Raw genomic sequence first — 27,222 nt, 5'->3', positions numbered from 1 at the left:
TTGTTCATAGATTACAAGGTTTATCTACTCTTCCATATCAGATCCTTATTTCTTTGTTCTGTCCTTTCAAAACATTGTCTTTATCAAAAAATGTCATAGGATAGAACAGAATTGAAAGGAAGATCCTTCCTATTTTTTTTGTCCTCATTTTGGTTTGTTTATATACATTTGCTTCTTTTCCCCCCCATCTTCCCTTTCAGCCTTTTTATAAATTCTATTTTAGAAACCAAGTGGTTTGAGTTGTTCTTGGTGTCAGGGCTGGGCAATAGTACATGATTCTGCCAGGTGCCCTCTGGGGCCGTCAGGATGCCATGAGTCTGCCCTTCCTGGGGCTGTTATGGGAAGTGACCAACTGGTGTCTGTTTTCACTATGTCTCAGAGAAAACCTATTTTGAAACTGTCTACTTCTGTTTAAGTCTTGCATGTTCTCTTGTTCAAGCTAGATTTCAGTGGAAATTTTTCTGGTTTTGGGTTTTGAGCAAGTCCTTAAGTAATGACGGTGTTGCTGGGTCCTTTCCACAACACCTGCACAGGCAACAGGTACATGAAGCCACCAGGCTGTTGCATTCCATGTGGGATGCTTTTCTGGTAGTATGCAAAAAAGGAAAGGCTGCTGTGATAATTCTGTACCCCTTGCTGATCAGAACCTGACGTCTCATTACGCTGATTTCTTCTGTGATTAATAGATTTTACCTGAGCAAGTACTCAAATGAACATTATCCAAGTAAGACTTTCACGTTTGACTTTGTGGTTGCCCCGTTCCTGCTCTGCTCACTGTTTGCCTGAGCAGCCCCAGCTGTGGGGCACGTCCTGCACACACCTCTGCGAAGCCCTGGAGCAGCTGTGTGGGGTCAGAGCCAAACCAAAAGAAAAGCAAGGGCCATAGCAAAATATCTGAAGGCTAGCATTCGCGTTGGCTGCTTCCTCCTGTTGTGGAAGAAATAAATCATGCTTCCGAAACGATCTTTTCAAAATATCTTCTCCTAGCTGGACAGATGTCCCTCACGTTTTGGACCTGCTCTTAGTATCCCAGCCATTCCTCCAGAAAAGTAGTCTGATGCATTCAATTTTCTTTGAACTAGTGGAGCCTTTGCCTCATCTTCCAGTTTGTTGGAAAAAGTCTACTGGCCCTCTTAGGTGCTTTCCTTGTTGGAGTCTACCCCCACCTCCATTCCATTCTGTTTTGCAGTGTGTTTATTTAATGAGTATTATTTGTTTAGTTGTCTTTTTGGTTTGTTTTGATAGGTGAATTGACTAGCATAGAAATTAGTGTGGTGTACATTTACAGTGAAATAGTTTGTGTCAAGTGGGAATGAGGAAAGACTATGAAGACCTGAGATCCGGCTGAATCTGCATAGAGATTGAGGTGTGGTTTACAGATGCGTTTGGTGGTATTTTCTGAGCACAGTTGCATAGATCTGTCCTCACTTTCTGACCATTTGCTTATAGTACAGTTTGGAGCATATCTGTCCAGCCTGTGGTTGAAAGCAAAATGTTTCCAAATGCTTTTGCTCAGTAGTAAGATTTAAGCACTTTTGCTATTGTGACTTGTTAGAGCTGCTTCATTACTTAATATAGCAGCTGCAAGTGGGTTACTTTTATCCGTTTAAATTCTGTGTAGGACTTTAACATGAAGTCAGCTAAACATTAAGAATAAATACTGCTTTGCTGAGAAGGAAAAGCTAACCCCTTTCATAAAGATTAATGGCTAAGGTGGAAGGATGCAGAATGACATGAAAATATTTTAAAATGTATTTAGGCCTATTTCACAAGCTTATTTTTTGCTATATAGGCACCTGTGTAGGACTGCAGCCGTGGCACTGGGGTTCCCTGTGGAGCTGAGGTTTTACACATAAGTTATAAATTCAGAATGTGATGGTGCTTCTTAAAGGAGACCTACCTACCATTGTGCCAGCAACAGTACAAGAGGTGAAACTTCTCAAAAGCTGAAAAATGATCCTACTGTAGCAGAATTCTTACTCTGAAGTGTTGAGTCGAAGCTGAATTAACAAATTCAGACTTGAAAACAATTTGGTAACACGCTTGCCTTCAGTTCTTCAAGTGACTTTACTGGACCTCATGATGTTTCTTCCAGTGATATATATTTATTACTGATTATCTAAAAATATCAAATAGATTGATACCAATATGTTGTTTTAAAAAATATCATTAAAGTAGTGTAATCCAGTTATAACTCACAAGTGACTGAGACTGAGAGGGAAAGAGCATTGTAGCATGGAAAAGATATTAATTCTTGAACACAAAGCTAGATCAGAATGGAAAGAATGTTTTCTTTCCTGCTTATTTACTCTGACCACAAAAAAAGATGCTGTGTGTGATAGGCCAAGTGAAATGTATGTATAGATTTTAATTTCTGGGTTTCTGTAATTTCAGGAAAAGATGCACAAGCTTTTGGAAGTCTACGAGAGACTCGGTGGTGAAGAGGATATTGTTAACCCAGCCAATGAGCTCATTAAGGAAGGACACATTCAGAAACTTTCAGCAAAGAATGGCACAGCACAGGATAGGTATTTATTCCTGGTGAGTTTTTTTTATTGCTGCTCTTTTATTTTCAGAGTTGTGCTGTGAATCGATACATTTCCATCTCTCTAATTACAACACACAAAGCTTCCACTAACTGAGCCCAGCTCTTCCTTCCTCTGAGCAGCAATTTGCTCTTGATGCTTTTTCCTCTAGGATTTCCTTCCTCCTTCCGTGCTCATGCCTTTGCCAATGACTTGTCAGGCTTAAAAGGGTCTGTGCCATGCAAGCCTTTCATAGGCTGCACTTCTGTGATGTGCTTCTGAGGGGGCATTTCAGCTGTTGCACACTGCTGAGCGAGTTGGCCAGCTTCTCTGACACTGGCAGAATAGATCATCTTTGCTTTCAAGACAGTTGAATGGGTACCAGAGTGAGCACGTAGTGTCAGAGGAAGTGGCTGGGTGGTACGTTTCTGTTTGTCTGCGTTTTTCAAGTGATAATGTGTGACTCCAGCCTACTTCTTAAATCTCTCCCTGTTAATTACATTACAGAGTAAGGTGCGCAAGAGTCCCAAATTGTCAAAATGCATTCTGTGTCCTATGTGGAACTCTGCAACTTAAATATCTTCCTTGTTACAGTTTAACAGCATGGTGCTGTACTGTGTGCCAAAACTCAGGCTGATAGGCCAGAAGTTCAGTGTTCGGGAGAAGATGGACATTGGAGGACTGCAGGTTTGCCTCTCTTCTTTTCACTGTTTTAATGCTTAGACTTGCTTCTCCAGTAGACAGTGCCAGATCCCATCTGAATCTAAAAAAAATATGACTGTATAGAAATACATAAGCAATTAAAATCCAGCTTTGGTTCTCTTTTTTTAGGGTTATTATTACCATGTAATAAAGTGAAGGTAAACAAATAGTGATTTGGTTGAAAGCCTTCATTCTCTGCCTAGCTGACTCAGGAGCCCATTTTTTTCCCTCTCTGTTGTAGGGAAACACTGCAGGTTCAGAGGTTTTGTAGTGAGATAAGTAATTACTAAAATAATCCTTTGTTTTTTTCTACCTTTGTATTGTATTCAGAGTGATCCTTTCAGCTAAGCATTTCAACTTTTAAGTCATTAAAATGACTGAAAGAAGGTGAAGGCAAGAAGTTGATGTGTTCTTTTGACAGGTCCAAGAAATTGCCAAGCAAAACGTGGCTCATACATTTTCAATAACAGGAAAAAAGAGATCACTGGAACTACAAGCCAGGTATGGTGCTTGTTCTGACTTTTGGGCTTGGTGAATGGTTATGTACAAATTTATGCTGTAGGTTATATGACTGGGCTGGTATGGTATAGCTTTAAGCCAGAAGATGAGCATATGAGATGATTCATTTACATATGCAAGAGAGTTTGTTGGCCTTCACTCAGTGTGTTAAAAGTGCCATATTGATTGGCTTTGTTCAGTGTGTAAGATGTTTATAGTAGTGTTTTTAGATTCTGCTGTAGTAATAATTCAAACATTTTGGCAGTTATTTTGTCTGGTAATAATGAAGGTCAATAACTACTAATAATTTTTATAAAGTAGAAGATATAAAAGTTAAAATATTTATGCATATAAAGCTGTGAGGGTGTCAGTACTTGGACTTAATGAAAATATTGAGAGTAGAATGTTGATGTTGTCTGATTATTTTTTTTTCTTCTGTCTTAACAGGACAGAAGAAGAGAAGAGGGAATGGATTCAGGTTAATATAAAACCAGTACTAAATGGATGAAATCGCCATGCAGTCAGCACCTTCTGGTTTTAAAATGATCTTTTGGGTTTCTGTACAAATGAGGCTGTGTGAGGAAGCAGAGTAGTCCCATATGGAAAAGCTGATTACAGAGAATCTAGTGCTCCCCTCAGTGTCCCCTGCTGAATACTGCCTCACTGTAGTGAGCAGAGGCTTCAAGTGGGTTCCCATGTTCTGCAATCCTCAAGTGCAGTGAGAGAAGAAAGTGAAGAGTAAGAGATTGTATTCTTGCAGTCTGACTTACAAGAAACACTAATAGTGTTCTTAGTTTTTGAGCTCATGGTGGTGAATCAACAATGCCATTCACAGTTGTTTTTAAATTTCAAATTTCATTTCTGCAAGTGAAAGGGGTTTTCAATAGAATGATGACTAAACTTCTCCTATGATAATTTTAAAGTATTTTTTAATGTAAGCTTTTCTAAGGCTCCTTTTGTAATACATTTTGTCTTCTCTGGCCTGTTTATTTCAGGTTATCCAAGCAACAATTGAAAAGCACAAACAGAACAGTGAAACCTTCAGAGCTTTCAATAGCTCATTTTCTCAAGAAGAGGAACATCTTCCGGATTCATCAGTAAGTATGAGTGCTTAATTCTTCTTTGCTGTATCAGTTACACTGACAGTTAAGCTGCAGTTACTCAGCTAAGTTTCAAATACTGTCGTCTTATTTCTTGGTTTTGTTTTACATTACAGTACAGTCAGCTCTATTTCTCTGGCTCTCAAATGCATATCAGTCATAGTTATTCAACCATGCAGGTATGGAATAAATTACCCAGGGTAATTCAGTGCAAGAGGCCTATCAGTCATGTTTTCCAGATGAGTGGCTCATTTAGCATAACAGGTGTAATTCTTCAGTGTTATGAGTGGTTGGCTGCCTGGAATGATGTCTGTGTGCCTGGGAGATTTCCTCTATTACCTTTCCCCATCTCCTCAGAGATGTATTTTTTTACTTATTTTTTCTTATTATTATTATTGAAAAAGTTGTAAGCAGTTGAAAGGAAATAAGTGCATTTTATAGGGATCTTAACAGCACTGTCTATTTCAGAAGGGTTCAACTCTTCAACCACATACGCAGAATAGTCTCGAATGTTTAATAGTCTTGAAACTGGAGTGAATTCTCTGTGCTGTGTTTGCTAGGAATGTTGTTTTTGGATGGAGTCGCATGGAAGCCATGACAATATCTCTTCATTTAACTTCAAAATTATGTTAATAACCTAAACTGTAATTGCTTAAAATCTAAAGAGGAAAGTGGTAGAGAGAAATTTGGAGAATTTGATGCAGAGCTGCCTGTATTGATGTCATCAGTGGTCAAAGTTGGAAGATCTTGGAGCACAGGATCTATCTGGAGAGATTATACTCTGGGAACCTTTTTATCTTTTTACCCCTTCCCTCCCCAACTTTTATATTGTGTGTAACATTCAGAGGAGCCTCCACTTCTGTCTCAGTGATTTTGTAATGCTGGATTTTTGTTTAACTGATTTCCCAGGGGACTCGAGAGAGATGTTGGATATTGTTAGACATTTCTTTCATCCCAGCACAAGTCACAGACTGGCAGCATAGATCTTTGCAGATCTCCAGAGTTTATGATCACATCACTTACAGTGGCCAATGATGGTGTGTTTTCAAAATGTGCCATATAGCTTACTGGTCTTGAACTATTTGTCAGCTAAAAATACTCTGAAAAATTGCAAAATAATCAGTCTGTGTCTGTATTCTTAAGTCCTGGCTGCCTTCAGAACTATTGATGCTCTGATGGAAAAAATCTTTTGCTAATAGGCAAACTAATAGGCATACTTCTCTCTATCTAATTAAGACAGTGTCTGTTCAACTTCATAATTTATCCTGCTTTGTAAATCCTGTTTTATTTTGTTTCTGTGTTAATGGTGTAGCCTCATGTTTATACTCCAGTCGTTCATAAAACTGAGGCAGGACAGAGTTCTGGTTCATCTCTTGGCTGTGATATGATCATAGTATGCACATTAATATTTTTTATGTCAGAATATTAACCTGTATTTTCAGGAGATAATCTAATCTGGATAATGAGCTTTGAAAACTGATGTCAAGGATAAAAGTATCAGAAATTTGCTGTCAGTTAAAAAGAGATGGATGTAATTCCATAAGGACAACTGGACAAATTGAGAGCATTGTGTGTAGTGGTATGCTTCTGTGAGCAGCATCTACCATACATACCTCATCATCTTGGTAGGATGCTGGCAGCATGCTTCAGAGGAAAAAATGACAATAACGTTCCTTTTTCACTCTCGAGAGTCAAGAAATACAGATGCTCTTGTAAATTCCAGGCTAGATCTGTAACAGCTACTAGAAATGGGGCTCTGGTTATAATAAGCTTGTAGAAAAACTGCCAAATTGCTTTTCTCCCATCCTTGGCCGTACATTTGATATGTTACAGTGCTCGTGATTCATTTCAGTTGTGTGTCTGCTGCGTGCCTTTGCACGCAATCCTTACGTGCTTTTGTTTTCCCTACTGATTACATAGCATCGTACAGCCATTGAGGGGTGATCTTTTGCCTGTGAATCACCTACAGAAGATTTACACTTTCATGTAGGTAAAGAGCTTTGGCAGTGTCTGACATTTGGACCTGATTCTTGAGATTATCCCTATGCAATAACATACAGCAGTTATGGTTCCTGGTAATATTGTTTTCACTAAGATTTCCTTTAAAAAACAAACAAACAAACAAAAAACCGCCACCCAGAGCCTGTTGAAAAGAACATGTCTCTGTCACTCCTTTGCTCTCTCTCTTCACTGTGCATTTTCTGTTTTTCGTGGTTACTGCTTATCTCTTACATAGTCTGCCTAAGTGCAATCCAGTGAGGTTGTCAGTTTGGACACTTCTATAATACATCTAAGAGGAATGGTAATAAAGTCCCACCTGTCAAGAGGGAAATAATTCAGTGTCATTGCCAGTCAGTCTCCAGCAGGGTTACTGCCACAGTGATCTTTTGAAGACATCTTTACAGAAAGCTTCAGAGCCCTTTGTGGCTTAGTTCCTGCAGAAAGGGGACGCTCATTTCTCTGCACTTCATTGTCATCTGCAGCATTTCAAGAAAAAGTTTGTTGTTATTTTTATGTATGTAAAAATATTCCGAAGGAAAATAACACGTTTCACCACCGCTTGATCTCAGAAGAGTGGGGGCTCATAGTAAGTGGCAAGGAGAAGACGTGGAGAACTGAGTGACATCCCTGAGATATGAAAGTTGCCAGTGCTTCTGTTAATTAAATTGTGATGTTTAGAATGTCCATGTTCAAGTTGTTCTGTGTCGTTGTTTTCCCTCAGATAGCAAGTACGAGCTCTGTGGAATCGATGCCAGGAGCAGACAGCGGCGTGCTTGGAGGGGTAAGTAATTCAGAGCTAATACTTGGTTAGTGTGGGGTGCTTTATGTTTCTTTTCCATCAGGAGAAAATCAGAAATATTCCAGCGTATTGGTTTATATTCCACTGCTAGTTGATGCAGCTGTGCTGTCCTTAACTTCCTGTCTGAGTGATACTCCTGGCTATTCGCAGGGCTTTGCACCATCAGGGAGTGTACATCCTCCTTTCCTGGTGCGTGCTGCACCAGTGGTGAACCTAGTGTGAGGGATGCTGATTGTTACTGTTGTAGGGTTGTGGTTTTTTAAGTTCTGATGGGGAGCTGTACTGAATGCCTGTGGGGATGAGAACAAAAGGAAACCAGACTGGTTAATGCTGACGTTTTGTACAAGTCAGCATTTCACCTTCACAACCAAATTTTGATGAGGATTGCTTTCACAGCGTGCTTTCTGCCAATACAGAGGAGTAGTTGGTAGTGCCTTTGTACATCTCTGGCCTGCCAGTGATTGGCTGCTGCAAAGGCGAGGTATATTTAGAAAAAAAATATTTTTCATTTTGCTCTTATAACATCTGTGGTTGCTTCTGAGCAAGATAAGCACTGCTTCAAAAAGAGGATTGAGTCCTTAGTAAGGTCTATTTTTATGTATTTATTTTTTTAGTGTTCATATCTCTCCCTTCTAAAGTATTTTCAGAGAAGAATAGATTTTCAGGAAGTGCCTTAGGGTCAGCTGAAATTTACTGAGAAACACAGAAACAACAATAACAAAAAAACAACACAGTGAGACATACTATAGGATATTATATATTAGCTTGGAGCTACTTAGAAGGCTCCTCTGAATCGCTCTCCAAGGCTGTGACCTATTGGTAAAGTTTACAAACTATCATTGAAGCACTGTTAAACATGCCAGCAGCCTGACCTGTTCTAACAAGAGTTTATTACAAGTAAGTGTCTTCATCAGTGTACTTGTTGCTATTTACTGTTTGTTTACACTTCCTATTTGCAATAAGCATTTTTTATTTATTTATGGCCACTTTTACAATTGGTGGCCCTGTTGATTTAGTTGCAGTTGCTATAGGGAAGTAACTATGAAAAAAATTGCCTAAATGGTACTTGAACACTTCTGTTGGCCTGTGGGATAAAATACACTTTAGTTGTAGCTAGATAACATATTTAGATCCTTCTGGTCGATTATAGATATTTATGTCAGTGATTTGCATGGTGCATTGTGACAAATTAAATCTTTTTGGTTAAGTTGCATATTAAAAGAAAGTTTTAATTCCTGGAATAAATAGGAAAGTTGCACTAACATCTCAAAGCTAAATATATATCTGTATTTCTATATGTGTATATGGATCGCGTTAGCATGGGCAATGAATTCAGATGTAAGGTGCAGTTTTATTTAAAAAAAGAAAAGAAAAGAAAAAGATTAATTTTTAATGATATCCCTTTAAAAGAAGCATTTCAGTAACTTTATGAGCAAGTACATTTTGGGCTTCACAGCTTCCACATGCAAACCACTTGGTGGTAGTGGTGGTCAGCAAACTGATACCTCCTTCCTGTGGTTTTGCTGAGTCTGTTGAAGAGTCTGCTGGCATTTCCTTAGTGTTGCACATTATCATAATCAGGCAATAAAAACAAAGCAGAAGGTGTAATATGCTTGTTGTGCAGTATGTGGTGGCTTTTTGCTGTAGTGCAGTTTATATGGCTTAATACTAAACTTCCTGTTTGCAAAAGGAAAGTACAGCCCATTGAAAGATTGTCCTGCATGTATGACATTGGCATATAGAGAAACAAGCTAAATTGCAAAGTATGCAAGCTATATTGCAAAGTATGAAATACACAAAGGATTTTAATTTCTCACAGATATTCAGCATTTCCAGAAGTACATTATGATGTTCTGCCCCAGTGTGGGTGTCTGCAAACATGTAATTTGTAACTGGAAAATATGCAGCTATGTAAGCATATGAAGAAAAAAAAGATTGAAAACATCTTTTCATGCATCTGCCCGTATGAGCCTCATCAGCATTGTGTATGTTGTGTGTGCAGCATTGAGGCTGGCTGTTGGAACAAATTGAAATACATTACAAGTAATAAACAGAAAACAATCTGCTGAGCCCACTGTGTTTCTTGCTGTTCCTGTAAGCTGTGGTGTTTCTTCTCTGCTTCTTCACATCACACTACTGATTTGATGTCTGCTTTCCTAAGCACTCCAGCCACACGCCCTGACCTTGCAAACATTACAGTCCTACGCATGAGTTGTACCTATCCAGTTTTTCCACCAGAATTTTAAAGGCTGAAGAAAGTGAAAACATTTGCCAAGATTTGCCAAGAGAGTTTAATGCAAATGAGTGACCAAAGCAGCCCAGCCTGAAATAAACTGGTGTAGATTCCAGCTCTGAACAGATTTTGTGTGTTTTTTTTTTTTTCCCCACTGTCTTCAAAACAGGACTGGGTACATCAAGAGAGACAAATCCAGTGATTATTCAGGTACATTAGTATCAAGGATCCAGCTGAGGCCAGGGCAGCTTTAGTTTCCCTTTCAACACACATCAACAGTAAATGTCATTTGAGTAATAAATGACTCAGATGCAAAGTGACTTTTGACGAATGAGGTTTGTGAATTACGGTGCGTTTCCTTGTTTACTACAAAAAACCTCTCTTTTCAGATGGTTTACGTGGTGGTGTCAACCTCCTGAGCCATCACTGGCTGAGATGGCTGATTGCCTGTGCAGCAGTGTCTGTTGCTTTCCACAGGCATTGAAAGTAAAGGACGTCTCGCTTCTTTTCCCAGTGTCAGCAGTTAAATAAGATGCATTCAGTGTTTTTCTTCTCAAATTTGTCAAGTTGTAAAGAAAATATGTTTCCATTTCTATTATCTTTCCTGCAGCCACAGTAGCAATGTTTCAGACTCCTGTATTCTTACTGTATTGTTATAATGTTGGGAAGTGTTAAGAAACATGGTGGTATTATCAAACATGGGGAGCTCTTCATACAGGGCCTTTTTGGATCAGTGAAATCAGTATCAAAAGTTTGCTGTGTGCTACAGCACAAATTAAAGTCTGTCTAAAATAAGATCTGTCTAAAATTAAAGACCAATGCATAGCTGTCATAACATAAACCAGACCTAATAGAATTTCAGTTTTTCTTTCCTTTGTCAAATACACGGGTCGTGTATTTCTGAAAGTGAACACTGCCCAGAGTGTTTCTCATTGATGAGAAGTCAAATATGAGAACCCTTGAAGGAAATATTCAGCTGCAGTCATTTCTGTATTATAGAAGCATGCATAGGTGTGCTGATGGATATTCCTGTTCAAGTTCAAATCAAGTAAACCAATTTCCATTTAAGCGGTACATTCAGTTCATATTAGAGGAGCTTCAGCATTTTTCCTATGCAGGCATATGAAGGTACCAATCAAAAGCCAAAAACTGATTTTTTGATTAGTATTCTTCAAGATTGTCTTGCTCGCAAGCTTAAATGGTGGCTTCATTCACGCTCTTGCAGTTCTGGTGACACAGATGAAATCGTTGTTAATAGAAGAATCAAAAAGCTTCTTATTCTGTGTTCAAATGTTGACTTATAAGAAGAGGAGAAAGTAACACTTGCCAGTGATGTAGTGCTCTGATCAAATAACTTGAGGGGAATCCGCTCCTAGCCACTGGAAGGAAAAGCACTCTCATAAAAAATTAAATAGCACTGTCATCAAAATTGGAATAAGAAACAGGAGAGGACTGGCCAACTTCTGTGATACAAATAAAAAGCATGACTCTGTAGATTGCTCTTTGTCAGTAAAAGAAGATCAGGCTGCCTTAATTATGTGCCTTACTTGGGGAGCTCTAATAGTGTCTGAAAGGAGCATTTTGCCAGTGAATCATCCAAGGCATTGTTCAGTTGTTGGAACTCAGTGCTGTACTGGTTACATCTGGTTCTTTACAAGAAAAGTGAAATTCTTCGCTCTGCCTCTGCGTGTGTTGGATTTGCAGGCGTTTTGCATTGCTGAACAATTAATATGTATGAATATGAGGGTATAGTGATTTTCCTGAATGAGCAGTCCCATCTGACTGTGCTTCACCAAACTGAATTGCAAAACATCCCATGTGCTTGTATCAAAGTTTGAAACGTTGCAATGGCAGCTGTTGTAAATTTAGTAAAAATTAAAAGATCCAGCCTAATTAGAAGTAATTATTGTGGTTTTGTCCCCATTACAAGCCAGGGTGATTGCAATAGTTCTGCAGGAAGGTACTGTTTTCCTCTGTACTCAGGGAACATCAAGACAGGCTGAAAGATGTAGGAGTGGTGTCAGCAGTCAGGCTGGATGTGGAGAATTAGTTCTGGCGATCAGAAGTCACATAATCCCACAGAGCACCCAGTGACTGAACCAGCATTTCCACCTTCGCCTTCAGCCATTAGCAGAGTTAGCATGAATTCTTTTCTGGAATTACTCGAATACTGTGAAACCCAAGGAGGAGCTTTGCTCTCTCAGTGTGAGAGCTCTGTGAGTTATGTTGTGATGTGTATTTTTTCTCTTCAGTCATACAGTTGTATCTTTCATTTCAGAGCGATTCCTGTAGGAAATCTTCCAAGTCCAAGCGGGACAAGGAGAAGCAGGCGTGCAAGAGCTGCAGTGAGAGCTTTAACTCTATCACTAAACGGCGGCACCACTGCAAGCAATGTGGAGCAGTAAGTTTCAGAATGCATTGAGGCTTTTAGTTTTTTTTGCAGAGAGCATAGAAGATATTCTTCATTTTTTCAGTGCAGGAACTAAATAGATTGTTCACGTGTAGATTGTTGACAGAGCAGATCTTCCCACTTGCTTTAGTGCCTCAGAGATAGGGTAGAAAAGAGCAAATGTCTGCTGCTTTTTTCAAGTGACGTAGTCTGTGCTGCTTTACAGGCACGTGCTGCATCAGTGGTTAAAAAGAAAGGTGATGCATTCTCTGGGAACATGCATATATCTGGGAGGCGGTTGCTAACCGTTTGCAGGAGAAAAACGGCATTCCAGTGGCCCTGCTTCTTACTAGCTCTTTCTGGGATGAGCAACTGAACATACAGTATTTAAGATGAATGATCTTTTCCTAAAGCAGAATTGTCTAGAATTGCTTGTTCCAAAGTGCTTGGAAAGTTTGAAAAAATGAGTGCTGGAGCTGCAGGGCCAGGTTGCAGAGGGCACTTAGCTGCCCTTTCCCAGTGCCATTCACTGACAGCTTAATTTTCAGATTTTTCTGGAAATGGCATCCATAGCCACGACGAGATTGATTCCTGTAACGTGACTTCCAACCTCCCTTCTGTTACTCGAGTTTCACGGTTCAGTGTTCCAGTGTTACGAGTACAGAATGATGTTATTTAAATACCGTTATTCATTTGGGAAGTGGAGATAAATTTTCAGCTGGAAGGAGATGTAAATGCATAGCTAAGATGTTTAAAATACTCAGTCTCAGCAATCGAAACAAAATTACTGTGGAGGAGACATCTTTGCAAAGAGCTGGGATTTTCAGCTTTCCGGATTTTTTTGTTCAGTTTTTAATAATAGCTAAAATCATAAAATGTTTCTTTATGTTTCAAATGCTCTACTGTAAAGCTGAGTATTATTTAAGAAGGGAAATAATCATTTTCCCCTACGGACAGAGAGATGATAAGAATTACATTATTAATAATTTATCGTTAAATAGTTGTTGGTTATGTAATGTTTTCTGACATGGCAATAGCAGCAAATGAAAGAAGTTAAATTGCCTCAAGGAAAGACTATCATGTTTCTAAAAATGCCAGCTTGCTTTTGTTTACATAACTTGGCAGAACGGCTCTTCACTTAACGCTTGCTGAATTAAAGCAGTTACCTTCTCACAGCCCTGCAGTGAAGCATGTAATAACATATACTTGTAACCGAAGGGCATTTGTGGTGTATTATTATACAGTAATTTCTGAATAGATGTTGAATCCATCTGACTGCCCTTGCATTGCACCCTGGGGGACAGTTTCTCTCCTTGGAGCAGCTGTGCAAAAGCAAGTAGTAGATTTAAGTCTGGAACCCAGTTCCAGAGCTGCAGATCCATCACTCTCTGCAGGCACTGATTTCATGGGACTGATGTTTCTTTGCATGTTCTTGGAATCAAAAGCTGTTAATTTGGCATCAGACGAAAATTGTAATGCATATTATATTGGGCTGTGTTCATAAAATGATTGGTTATTTTGGATGCCTCAGTTCTTTCAGGCTGAACTGCCTACTGATAAGGAGGTGCCAGCCACCTTCACTCCAAAACTGTCTTATGATTGGCATTGGGAAACACTGATCACTCTGTAAACCTAAGCTCTTTTTAACTCAATTATAAAGTATTCCCCAAGAGGCATGTGTTTTCTTTAATGGGTTTCTTGGGATGGGATCACAAAGATATTAATTCTTAATGGAGGTAAATAAAGTAAGCATTGTGGATTGATCACTTTATTTTATATTTACAAAAGCTTTCAGGATTTTACTTCAGTAACGTCCATTCTGCAATTCAGTTTGTTTAGAGCATAAATAAGATTACGTTTTCATAATGACTAATACAGCACTGTCCTGCTACAGGTGATCTGTGCAAAATGCTCAGAGTTCAAACCACTTGCAGATAACAGTCGTCACAATCGAGTGTGTAAAGAGTGTTTTCTTCAGCTACCGCTAAGCCCATGCAGCCCTGGAGTGGAAGCAGTAGGAGAACAGAAGAAAAGACAAGCTGCAGAGGTATGCTGTTTATCTAAGAAACATCTGGTGTGCTAGCTGCCCTCGTGTGTCTGTTACCATTATTACTATTACTGTTATTCAAGTGCGTTTGTTTAAAACAAATCAAATCATTTGGTTACTTTTTTTTTTCCTACAGTGACATTTGAGCGTTCGTGCACACTGAATTCTGTTTGTTAGTGGGGGTGTTCCCATAGGATGTTTATGGCATAGGGATGCACACGGGTTTTGCAAATAAGCTTCACCTTTCAAAGTAACAAAAGACAGGAAAAGCTTCTGGCTGCTTTTTGTTCCAATGCATTTCCAACCTTGAGTTTCTCACAATAACTGTTGGCAGAGCTTGGCAAAGTAGAGTTTGGGGTTTTTTTGCACTGCTGCCAAAATATCATTAGAACACGTTTTTCTTACTTGATGATGCAAAAAAAGAAAGACTGTCAGGACTCACTGAAATATTCTTAACCCTGCTAGCATGCAGACTGTTTTCTCCAAGACATAACTTCTGCAAATTGTACTGCATAAGCTGTTGCTTCACAATTGCTATGGATGTCACCAAGCTCTATACTGTGATAGCAGCATCACCTACCCTTATTTTTACAAAAACAAGAAATATATTGGCAAACTGGTTTGTTTTCATCTCCCAGTAAATGAACCTTCTCTTACCAATTCATTTTCTTAGACTACAGGAAGAGCTGTGAGTGCTATGACGTGCAATGAATTTCTTGGGTCGTCTTGAAGAAAAGATTTTTATTTATTTTACCTTTGAATTACAGCCAGAAGTCATTCAGAAGTCACTGCATGCATAAAAGGGGCCATTCATTTCAATTGAAAGTGGACCCACAAAGGCATATCTTCAGAGAGTGTAACAGATTCTGGAAAGAGCTACTGAAACACCAGGAGATCTTAACTTCGTGAGCCATCCTTCCCCCCATATGCTGACATATGCTAACCTGGCTTGAATACTGCGTGGAAAACCAGCGAACAGTTGCAAACTGTGCTGAAAAACATCAAACTGAAAAACTTCTTTTTTGAAGCCTCTCCTTACAGCCTCCAGACTGCCTTTCAGCTTTGTTATACTTCCTCAAGAGAAGCAACCGGCATGGAAAAGAGCTAAACTCTGTGCAAGAAATACAAACCTATTGGTGCTCATCCAATGCTCTTGCAGTGAATGCTTGTTCAAATAAATCCACCTTCACCCTTGCCCCCGTACTTCCCAGAATGTCATATTTATTTCCAGGCTATTAAATGTCTCAGAGGTCAGCACACTGATAAAAACTATTGCTGTGTGCCAAATTGAACTCTGCTACTCAAATTCTTTTTCAACTTTGTGCCCCAAAGCACACCTAGAGTCTAAGAAATATAGAGCTACAAATGCGTGATGTCCTTCCCCAAACTCACATCTTTACAGAGCATGGAGAAGATGGAGCAGATTCTGGATTAGAGCTTTACACCATCGGAAAGTTCATGTATACAAAGTAGCTGTGCCTACAGATGAAGTGCACTTAATATGCCTCAAAACAGTCTGAGGAATCTCAGGATAAATTTTCCAATGCTGTTTCAGTGGAGCTGTTTGCCAGTGAAGTGAAAACCTACACGTACCCAGCAGTGAGCTGTGTTAATCTGAAAAGCCAAAAAGCGAACCAGTGAAATGTGACCTGTGGCTTTACTTCAGAAAGCAGATTACAGCAGAAAGCTGCAAAAACCCAAGGAGAAACACTTATTTTTCCTTTATACGCTCATGCATCTAGCCTTGTGCTAAGTCCTCAGAGGATCAGGTAAAATGCAAGAGAATATGGATATGAAAAAGAAGGATCAGAGGCAGACTTTTTCTTTCCCTCCTATTTACGTGAAACTGTCTTAACAAACCTAATAGCATCTGAGGAGACTGCTGCTTTCCAAATGTTATTAGCAGAAATCCTTGGGAGACTTCTGTGCAAAGTCTGAAGTGAAAAGGAATTTTCTTTTTCTTTGCTTTTTATCATAAGGCAGAAATTTCTTGTATCTTTTTTTTTGCCGTAGCACTCTCTGATTTGCCTTATGTCTCTGCAGCCATGCACAAGAGTGTCTGCTAATCCCAGCGCTGAGAAGATGTGAATGACAGAAGCACAAGTATTTGCATACAGTTTGTATTCCAAACTCCAAACATCTCCCATCTCTCTTGCAGCAGTATCTAAAACAAGCACAGAGCACTTGGTGCACTGCTTCTGAATGAATGAACCAAGTGCACTGTCTACACAGTAATTCTAAAATGTAGAGAGGCACCAGCTTTCTCTTTGCTCTCTCCTTTCCCAAAATACTTGTTTCAGACATGTAAAGTGTGATCACTGTTGGCTGTGCAGTGAAGTGGATTATGAAAGTGGGTTGTGGAAGATTGGCACTCTGTGGGGCAGGTTCCAAGCAACCATTATTTCTTATTTCTAGGCTCGTGCTGCTTTACCAGTGATATTAGAGCTGTCTTCTGTACAGACTTGCAGCAACACCATCCCTTACGTACAAAGGAGACTCACTGATGCTGAGGCACATTTTTCATTCATTTGAAATCACCTCCCAGTCTACTTTGCTAAGCAAGAAACTAGCAGTGTCAACTTAATTGCCATTCTCAATTTACTTCGTAGAAGTGAAATTTAACTTCCTGTCCACTGGGAACAGCAGTTCAGCATCTGCTTCTGTTACATGGAATGCTGCTATTTCTTGATGGTATATAATGATGATTAAACTTTGTTTTACACAGAATCACACAGAATCACAAGGTTGGAAACGACCTGCAAGATCTTCTAGTCCAACCACCCTCCCATTCCTATTAGTACCACAAGCACTAAACCATATCTCGTAGCTCCTCATCCAGGCAAGATGTGGTCTGTCCAGCATTTGTCCTTCAGTATTGTTTGACTCTGGAAAACTAAGTATTGTAAGTATTTTTACTCTGTAAAAATGATTGAAACAGCTCTCTTTTGTTCTTTCTGCAGAAGCAAAGCTTATTAGCACCTGAAAACAGCCTCTTCAGCAGCTACCTCCAGTTCCTTGAAAAAGGGAAGACTTGGTACAAAATGTGGGTGACCATCCCCAAAACTGAACCTCTTGTTCTGTACCTGCAAGGAATTAGCCAGGTAAAGTGACATTCATGAAGGCTGTCGTACAGCAAAAAAAAGCATAAGTTTAGCTGAGAAATAGGTCAAAGGATTTGACTTGGTTGCAACAACAGAAATGAACTTGGTATTCTGAATTTAGCACAAAGCCTTGGAAATTTCAGATGTCCTTCTTATTTATAGTTGCTACTGATACAGTTGCAAGCAAATGTTTTAAAAGTCACAGCTTTTTAAATTTATTCTGATTTTTTTTTTAACAATGAAGGACAAAATAGGGATAAATAACTTCTTGTTTTGTTTTGTTTTGTTTTCCAGAGGCTTCAGATGGATATATTCAAAAGTTATATTACCTTAATATTAAGGAAAGCACTTTACTATAAAATGTCTTTTCTAAATATCACAATTCAAGCTTTTTTTTTTCCTGTTTTTTTTCTTCTTTTTTTCTTATAATTAAGGCTCTTCTATGTTGTATTCCTGTACGTGCAGGAATTTGTGGAAGTGTAGATGTTCATCATCCTCAAAAGGGGAGGCCCTTTGGTAAAGCTTGTCATAGCATCATGATTTTATCATTACTTCAAATAATTGCTGTAGGAAGCTTTTTTTTCTTTTTTAAATGAACTGTTGAAGCTAATTAGCATTTGAGTGTGATACAAGTAAGTAAATTCAAAGGCAGAGATTCAAATCATGCTTCCTTAGCCCTGATGATATCATGTGACAGCACTGACACCAGATCCCCCACTTCCAGTTTTGTATTTGGCATTTGATAACATTTATATACAGCTTTGCTTCATCTTCTGGATGGAATAAAAGAGGGAGTGGGGCTCACATTCAGCCTGCTACTACCCTGCTGTATGTGTAATGATACAAGGGATTTTCTTTTAATTAGCATCATTTTGTATGCATGTGGCTGGCAATGGTCTGAAAACTAAATACTACCCATGATTTTATAAAGGTATTTGAAGTAAAGCTTACCATGTAGCAAATGTTCAGCTAGAAATATGTGTTGTCTTTGGAACTGTATTTATTTTGCTTCTTGTCAGAGAGAATGCCTCTGGTTTTGAACAAGCATGTCTAATGCTGTAGTGCTTGAGAAGCTGAAACCATAAATTTAGAGCTCCAGACAAAGCCCACTTGCTAAAGCCCTCACTGGCTAAATATCCAACTTCTCCCATGGGCAGTGAGCTGCCTGGGTTCCCTTCCAGTCAACAGGACATGCATGACTGAAATAACAAGTTGAAAAGGCAGACTGCCTCAGATGAAACACTAAAATCTAATGCAGCAAAACCAATCTTTAGATCTCTGTGAAGTCAGTCAGGGGAAACAAAAGAAAAGCTTTAAAAAGCAAAGTAGAGAGAAGAGATTTACTGCAAAACTTTTCAGTTGATGTGAAAATTATACATCAGCAAAGCACCAGTGCAAGCCCTATATTCCATGCAAACTGTGCCAGAATGCCTTTTGCTCCTTGGAGAGCATCAAATATTGATATGAGGTCTGATGTCAGGGCCAAGAATCAATGTCCTGACTGCAGCTGATATTAAGATAAATCCATTCTCAGACCTCTCATGTTTTTCTTGAATACATTAATTCATCCTAACTTACAGATAAGCTTGGGCAAGGAGGGCAAGAGAAGGAAAGGAGAGGTTTGAACTCTTTGGCCTTCGTCACGCAGGAGCAGTGTATGTCATCTATAGGTGACTGGAACTAGAAGTTGCAGGAATGCAGCATCTCTTACATGGTATGACCTAGAAAGAGAATTTCTCCTAGTGCTCAGCTGATCGTCTCAGGACAGCATAAGTAATAACCCAAGAGACGTAAGACAGATATATTTAGCACAAGCAGAAAGATGTTCAATCCCCCAGACCCTCTTCTGGCAGTCATGCAAAGCCACGGTCAAAAGCTGGAGGAAGTTCTGTGCTTCATATGCTGTATTCTTTGTTCTGTGTCCTGCCAGATTTGATCTTGAGCCTTCTGATATTATTAGTAAGATCCCGTATTTTAGGGGAAAGGGTGCCTTTGTCATTTGATTGTCAATTTTATGACAGTTGAATATAGTGGTTAGTGTCCTCAGCTATTTCAGATGTGAGATATATCACCTGATAGAAGAGCAGAAAAGCATACAGGACAAGGTTAATCTGTTTTACATTCAACAGCCAAGCCTGGATTTACTATCAGACACCAGAAGTACAGGCTGAGACTATAAACAACATCAATGAGTCCTTTCTTCAAAGGACTGCTGTTCCCATTCACATACTTTCTTCATCTTCCCTTCAGCATCCAGCTGAAGGGAAAAAGTTACGAAGTGAATCCTTAATATTAATCCACTAGTTTGAATTTATGCAAAATACATGAGAAATACAGCTCCCAAAAGAGGTACCTTTTGGAAATAATATTGCCAACAGTGATATTGAAGGTATTGATCAAGTGAAGCATGACTATAGGAGCATTAGTTGTGGGATTATCTTAAAAAGAAAAGAAAGTTGGCTCTTGGGAAGGAGGAATGAACCAAACCCAGCCTGGGACTCCTGCTACACTAATGGTGGCCCTGACAGCATTCACACTGTGTGCTGCTGAAGGAATTTCATGCAAATAGCAGAATGACTGTCAGGCTTTAAAATAGCAAAAGCTGTGTTCTTTTGCTTTATACACTTGTTCCAAGAGAATGAGTAAATCTCCTGAGTGTTCACAGTTTAAATTTTGTGCAGGGCTTTATGCATGAGGATAAAATTCACAGTTTATTTATGTGTGGAAATCATACCAATTTGATCTGTCCTCAGACAGAGACTGGATTTGTGCAGCTGTTTGTCGTGTTTATCCAACTAGAATTATAGGAGTTTGCTTGTAAGCACAAACCACCTCAGGCTTAAGGATGGCTGGTTTTACTGGGCTCTTTCCACAGATCCTGACTGGAGCTTCTCATTCTTCTCCTGTTGTCCTGTGTGGACAGCTGGCTCCAAGGCACTGATACTAACTTCTGTGTCAATGAGAAACGCAGAATTAAGGAAGCACAGCTAGCTAGAGAAGCAGGTAATTTTGGAGAAATGCAGAGCAGGAATCTGGCACAGCCAGGTGCTTGATCCAGGTGGAAACTGTGCTTTATAAGTCCCTAAGAAAAAGCCTGTATTTGTCACTTAAATGTGGTTTACTCCTAGCGAATGAGGGAGTAACTGGTTTTGGTAGAGCTTGGGGTTAATAAATCAGATTTTTTTTGTGGCTCATTAGTTGACCTTGTTGAAGCTTTAATTGGTTCTGCACAGAACAAAGCCTGTCCTTTTCTTGTGGTTCTGCAGAGCTGTATGTCTTGGTCTGTGATCCAGTCAGGTCTTTCAGTGATTTGTGTTTCAGGTTAGGTCAGAAGTGGGTAAGGAGTGGAGGTAGAAACCAAAGGGATTTTGTAAGCCTACTTGAAAGCAGAAAAGATGAAAGAGGGTAACTGCTGCTGTGTGTGATCGTGCAAGAGGGCCTGTACAATACAAAAGGATGTGTAGGAAAAGATGTCTGTATTGAGGGTGCCTGGAACAGACCTTCCCCCAGAGGCTGAGTGCTTCACCTCTTACCTGACAGCAGTGCACTTCTAAGAAATTATTTACATCCCTTCCTTGTGGATCAGGCAGGTAAATAGGAAGTCACAAGCACATCATATTAAGAAAAGGGCAAAGGCAGTCTGTTTAATTTGTGTCTGCACTGCTGGGTAGGTGCAACACGTACATTTCAAACATCAGTTTGCTCTTACACAAATGTAATTTTTCACTGTCGTGGGCAAATTCTAGTTTGCCATGTGATAAGGCTTAGTGTGTATTTCATAAAACTTAAATACAGGATCTGCAGAGCAGACATGGTGGAAGTTGCTTGTGCTTTTGTGCATTTTGTGTCCACTGTGCTGTCCTGTACCATCTTGCTTTGGCTGTGCCATATAGCCAGCTCTAGGTCTACTCAGTATGTGCCAGTTCTGAATTCTGTGTATGCAGTACCTAGAAACTGTATGCTAATAAAGCACTTAGAAGAGGAACTGAATTCTTCTGTGTTTGACGTGAAGCTGCCTTAAACCTCCTCAGATAATGTGTGGTCTTCAAGCTTATGGCCCTGACATTTTTGTATAACAATAAGAAATGGTAGATAAATAAATTAATACAGGTTTCCTGATTTAATATGTGTTGTACATGCAGGTCTTTGTTTGCACTGATGTGAGCAGTTGTGAGACATGTATTATTTTAGCCTGAGTGTTAGAAAACAGATTTTTAATTGCTATTGTTCTCAGGGCTCTGGCTTCCTTATAGATGTACAAAGTCATCTGTATTCAGTGTGGGAAGAGGAGAATGTTGTCAGCTCTGATGCAGATATTCAGTAGGCTGCTACACACGTAGCTGCAAGAAGACAACATCTCCTTACAGATGCTTGGTGTCTGACTGGTTTGGACTTGAGTTTTGGGACTTAACATTGAAGGTGCTGGCATGATGTGAAACAGGCTGCTTGCTCTCTACCTGCATACAGCTTAGCAGGGGAGTTGCTTTATGCTCAGGATGTGACTGTTAGAGAGCTTTATTGCTGCCTACATCTCTGAGTTAATCTCGCTTTTAAAGAATGGCAGAAAATCTGGGCTTTGACTTTCCTTTGCAATCCTGACAGGGGTCATAAATAACCCAAGACCTGCTGACAAGATTCGCTGATTGATTTGAAAGTTGAAATTTTCTTTTATTTCCCAGTCTCTTCCCTGGCAGTTGTCACTGTGGCTCTCAGTGTTCAACTCTGTGTACTTGTCATCCTTGAACCAAACTTTCAAATGTCCCACGGGGTCCAGAGGGACTACGTGCAGCTATTTGGAGCTGGACACAATTGCCTGTACCTAATGAAATGATTTTCAGTGAAAGAAAATGTGTAGGTTATGTAGAGTTACGTGAAAATCCCCAGTAATCACACTGCTGGACCTGTTTTCAAGTCTTCAAGTAGAATTGGTTGTAGGAATTTTACATTTTCCCTTTCCTCTTCTTTTAGGATGGACGGGGTCCACGTCCTATTCCTCTGCCGGGATACGAAGTCAGTTTTCCAGGTTCTGGTGAGAAGTTTGAAGTGAAGCATGTCTTTAAGCTCTGCCAGTCCCAGCAAACTATATATTTCAGTGCAGAAGACGAAGAGCTGCAGCTGAAATGGATGGAAATTCTCGCCAAAGCAGCCAAAGGGGAAACTGAAGATGTAGCTGAAGGGCTCAACAACCCGTAGAGCAAGTTTCATTTAGTTTCTTTTGTACATGCTATAAACCATCACTTGAATTTTGGTATTCATGGCACTTTGAAATCTGTATGGCTTTATATTTTCATGTGTCTGCATAGGAAATTCAGTGGTTTCTCTCCTTTTATTGTACATTTCTCACGTACAGTAGTTATCTGGCATATGTTATGTTAATGGAAAAGGTAGTTGTAGTTGTTGGTGGTGTTGATGCTGGTTAAAAGACAAAAAAAAAGACAAGGAGAAAAGCATTAATTTTATCAAAGGTAATGGAAAACCATTGGTCTCTTGTTTTCCTAAATGTATATTTTCCAGTCCTTTTGATTGCTGTTCAGTGCAGGATGTGTATAGTCTGTGATTAGTTCTATAAATGCTGCCTCTTAAGTTAAATGTTGTAAAGGCTTGTGCTGGCCACTGACATTCCGTTCACTGTCCTCTCCCTCCTGGTAAAAGGTCTTTGTGAAGTGTGAGCAACGTTCTGAATATTTTCTTTTGCTAAAACTTTGTCTCTGCTATTTTGAGATGACCTGTTCACAAGACAAATACTGTAGAAGGGACTTCTAAAAATGACTGCAAAACTGTGCAGGGAAGAACATTAAGAAGCCTCAATGATTTTAAGCATTTATAATATTGTTTTGTTTTCTTTTGAAACCAATACCTTCCTTACTTCTATTTGAGCCCATCTTAATGTAAGTGAACAAATGTTTTATACTGCCAACTGGGATATGATCAATAAACGAGAACATTTTTAGTACACACAGTACAAAAAGGTGACTTTTTTATTGCTGTACTGGTTAATTTAAAAGTGCCCTAGGATTTATTTATATATTTTGTAAATAATGTTTCATAAGTATTTTAAGAATTTTTAAAAGATCTGAGCTAATTAACAGGACTTAGTGCTTAGAATAAGACATATTTGTATGAACTGAATTTGTAATTTAATTTTCCTGTTCACTTGTATTTGTCTAATTTTCAAACTTAAGTGCTTATCTATTTAAATAAAAATTCGTGCAGTTAACTCCTGAGCCAGATCTCCAAGGCACAGCAAGCTTTAGGTTGGCATTTAATATAGGTTAAAAAGAGGGAAAATAAAAACAAAAATAAGGACTGTGTGTTCCTAGTGGTAGCAAGCATGTAGTTCTGATAAAAATGAAATAAAATCTGTCACAGTACTATAATTTTTAAATGGTTTGGTTTAACTTTTGTTTCCTCTTCAGCCTTCTGCATTTTGTGATGTTGGTAGAAAGAAAGGCTCCATACAGCCAGAATCGGTTAGAATTGCTGAAAATTAGCAGTCTCCATCAGTGAGTGTATTTCTTACCTATAGAGAAGGATTTGGTTGCATGGGGCTGTTTTCTTTTCTTTTAAACAGAGGTATAATCAGTTATTTGAAGTCGGTGATGCTAAAGAATTAGATGTATTTAATTAGCTGCTGGTAAAGTATCAATGATCTGAAAATTCTCTGTCCTCCCTACCTCCTCCCCTCCAATAAGTTAATGTGGAAAGTCTTCCTTGCAAGGTAATTTTTATGGTATAGGTTACGAAAAGGAATTCTTTCCAGCATGTGTTATTCTTCCCACCAGACCCCCCAGGCTTCCTGCCTAAATATAATGATTTAGGATGCTTGCCTTGAAAATTTACTGGGTTTGTAATCTTAGTGCATTTTATTTCTTCTGTCCATCCCCCTTGTTCTTCTCTTTCTTTGTTACCAAGAGAGAAATAGGAAAGAAGAATGGTAAAGCACAACAAAAGGAATAAACCACTCGTTTTCTAGTTTTATTAACCAAAAGCAAACCTTGTTAGTGCACTTTTTTTTCCATTTTTTTCCATGGGATCCTCATTTCCTCATTTTGCCTTTTTTTCTTCTTACAAGTAACTTTAAGTATGTCAAGGCACTTATCTAATATTACCTGTACCTCAGATCACCTTCTGCCAAAAATATTCTTTTTTAGAAAGTTGTAAAAATTATTATGGTCTGCTTGGAACAAGACCACACCAGCAGGCATCTGTGCCGTGGTTCCTGTGCAGTAGCTTTGTTTCATTTCCAGCTCATCTCTGTTTACAGGGGAAACAGCATGGCCCCTGCCTGGGGAATCTCCACTGTATGGCTAAGCCATAAACCCACAAAGAGCTTTTGTAGCCTAAAGCTGGTAACTTAAACCTTGTCTGGAGAGCTGATGTGAGTCCACTGCAGATCCCAGAGCTCTGCTCCTTTTTGATATAGCATGAAAACACTCAGCCTACAGCATAAATTGAAACAGGTAGTGGTGATTGAGGATGAGACCTCATGCCTTCAGCCATGGTCAGCATTGTGGCCTCAATCCAAGTCTGTGATGTTACCCAGTCAGCTTTTTCCAAAGCCCAGTTAAATTTCCAGAGAAGCTGACAGAATAGTCTCCATCAACTTGGAGTTGCTTTGTATTCACCTACAGTGAGATACCCCGTTCTCTTTGAGGCAGTGTAGCAGAAATGCTAAGTCATGGCCTGATGAGCACCTGGTGGGAAGGCAGGGCCAACCCAGAGGAGCTCAGGTGTTATCAATGCAATGCACCTGAGTGACCAGAAGGGATGGAGCCAGGATACCCCCTTTCCAGAGCTCATTGTAGGGTTGGCAGTGGAGGTGAGGGTGTCTCACTGGAGATCCCTGACCACCTGAGGCCTTCCAAAGGTAAGCAGTTTTTCTTCCTTCGGTTTTGCATCCTCAGCTGCTGCGTTTCGGCTTGTCCTCATTTCCTACACCTAGGATTGTGCCACCCTGCCACTATTGCTGTACTTTCCATCGCGGGCACTGTTCAGACTTTGGGTTGTTATTTCTTTTCTTGGGGCACACGTGAGTTGTTCATACAAATGAATTCAGCAATGTGAAGGTTGAGAACATGATGAATTTCAAAGTGTGAGTACATATCTTCTAAGAATGCAAGGAGCAATCCAGAGCTCCTTGAATCCTGAGTAGCTTGATACATAAAGGAAGCAGAGTTTTTTGTTGTTGTTTGTTTGTTTGTTTTAAATATATAAATGCAAAAGAAGACCTAAGATTGCAATCTGGTTCACGTGATAATAAGCAGGTATACCAGAACTGCAGTCAGCTCTGCCAGACAGGGGTCCTGAGCTCCCAAAGTCTGTTTCTCTCTCCATTTAGTTTTATAATTATGCTCTCAGATTGTGAGCCTCAGTTTGTCTTGGTGTGCAAACTGATGTGGCTCTGGGGGAGGCATCAGTAAATGTTTCCTCTAATCCAGTGCTCTTTCCTCATCACCTGTGATTGGCTGCTGTCAGGGTGCTGGCTGTATGAATCTGTAGTCTGCTTCATTTTGGTCCTGGCTCTTTCTTCTCAGTGAGACCTGAACATTTGGGCCTGTTGGATGAAGAGTTGTAACTGAAAAATACACAATGCTGGTTAGTGAGGATGAGGGGCTGATGGTGAGTCTTTAGTATTAGAAGACAAAAGATCCTGCAGATACTGAGCATACGCTCAACTTAGTGAAGTGTCTCCATTGTTGTTTCCAGAGCAAGGTAAGGCATGTGTAAAAGCCTATACAATATTGGGACTAGGATAAGCAATGATTCCAGTAAACTTTACAGGTATTAAGAGCTACATGATCAGCTATAATGAGCTTATTTCTTGGTCTTAAACTTTGCTTTTTTTGTACCATCACTTCTGCCTGTAGCCACTATTGGAGATCTCTTAGATGTGTGCTTTTTCCCTTAAATAGTTTCATGTGCAAAAGAGGGGAAGAGTTCTGTTTTAAGTGTTGCATTTATAAAGGTCAGACATACAGTACCAAGCCTCACATCGCTTTCCCTGATCGTTCCCTGATTTTTTTCTTTGAATTTACTTTTTTTTTTTTAAATACCACATTGGTGAGGAGCAGCCATCTGTGTAAATGTTTGCTTCCATGAGCCCAGAGGTGCCTTTGCTGTATGTATATCTCTGAGAGCCACTCAAAATAGAAAGAGATGCTTCTTACATCTTGTTTCTGCACTTGTCCTTCCAGTAAATGAATTGCATGAATGGCATGGGCATACATAACTGAATACTTGGGGAGGTGTGGCAGAATATGTTGCCATGCTGTTTAAAATTATTTAAGAAAGAATAAAGAAACCTCCTCCTTCTTGTGCAGAACACTGCATTTCCAGCACTTTGGCTGTTAATGGGAAAGAAACGTGTCAGGTGGTAAAGCTAAAAGTAATACTTTGTCCTGAAAAGAACAGAACAGGCTCTGTTATTTTCAGTGGTGTTCTGAAATGGAGCATCTTTCTTCATTTATTTGGTTTGAACAAAGACAATTGAGCTATCAGTTTAGCAGGCACTTAGCAGTGCACAAAGCGAGTGGGGAGTCGGGGAGAAGAGAAATGTTTCCCTTTAGTAGATCTTAGGCCTGAGAAATGCAGCAACGTTTTTCCTGTTCTTTTTGTTGAGGTAACACACGATTTTGGGTTTTCCTGCCTGTTTTGCATCCTGGCATAGTTTCCCAGAAGCAGCTGCCCAGCAATGCTGAAAATGTAGCTCAAAGCTTGTGGTTAACCTGCCTGACACCCGTTCCTTGTCTTGGTCTTGCACGAGCAGCATGGAACATTGGCCGCTAAATATAAGCGCCTGCACATCCTGTCAACAAGCACCTTCCCTT

The 27,222-nt window shown here is 39.5% G+C and overlaps 2 protein-coding genes across 5 annotated transcripts in view; both read left to right on the top strand.

The window, feature by feature from the left end:
• FGD3 (FYVE, RhoGEF and PH domain containing 3) overlaps positions 1-23,350 on the top strand; it is a 100,386-nt gene extending 77,036 nt beyond the window's left edge. For 3 of the 4 annotated variants that reach the window (XM_048957160.1, XM_048957161.1, XM_048957163.1), the window contains 10 exons: positions 2,395-2,541; positions 3,120-3,212; positions 3,649-3,728; positions 4,173-4,203; positions 4,721-4,822; positions 7,548-7,607; positions 12,137-12,259; positions 14,142-14,294; positions 17,255-17,395; positions 22,364-23,350. In XM_048957160.1, coding sequence (XP_048813117.1) covers positions 2,395-2,541; positions 3,120-3,212; positions 3,649-3,728; positions 4,173-4,203; positions 4,721-4,822; positions 7,548-7,607; positions 12,137-12,259; positions 14,142-14,294; positions 17,255-17,395; positions 22,364-22,588 — 1,155 coding nt within the window. In that variant the 3' untranslated portion in view covers positions 22,589-23,350. Of the gene's footprint in view, positions 1-2,394; positions 2,542-3,119; positions 3,213-3,648; positions 3,729-4,172; positions 4,204-4,720; positions 4,823-7,547; positions 7,608-12,136; positions 12,260-14,141; positions 14,295-15,061; positions 16,064-17,254; positions 17,396-22,363 lie in introns of those variants that run through there. The other variant, XR_007379238.1, reaches the window with a different exon arrangement.
• A 1,797-nt stretch (positions 23,351-25,147) lies between these two features.
• The window catches only part of SUSD3 (sushi domain containing 3), a 52,496-nt gene continuing 50,421 nt past the window's right edge, over positions 25,148-27,222 (top strand). Inside the window, exon 1 of the mRNA XM_048957166.1 lies at positions 25,148-25,262. Coding sequence (XP_048813123.1) covers positions 25,163-25,262 — 100 coding nt within the window. The 5' untranslated portion in view covers positions 25,148-25,162. The remainder of the gene's footprint in view (positions 25,263-27,222) is intronic.

This window comes from Lagopus muta, chromosome 11 (assembly GCF_023343835.1).
Source record: "Lagopus muta isolate bLagMut1 chromosome 11, bLagMut1 primary, whole genome shotgun sequence".
Classification (NCBI taxonomy): Eukaryota; Metazoa; Chordata; class Aves; order Galliformes; family Phasianidae; genus Lagopus; species Lagopus muta.
Note: the sequence above shows the minus strand (reverse complement) of the source record. Positions and strands in the feature narration are given on the sequence as shown.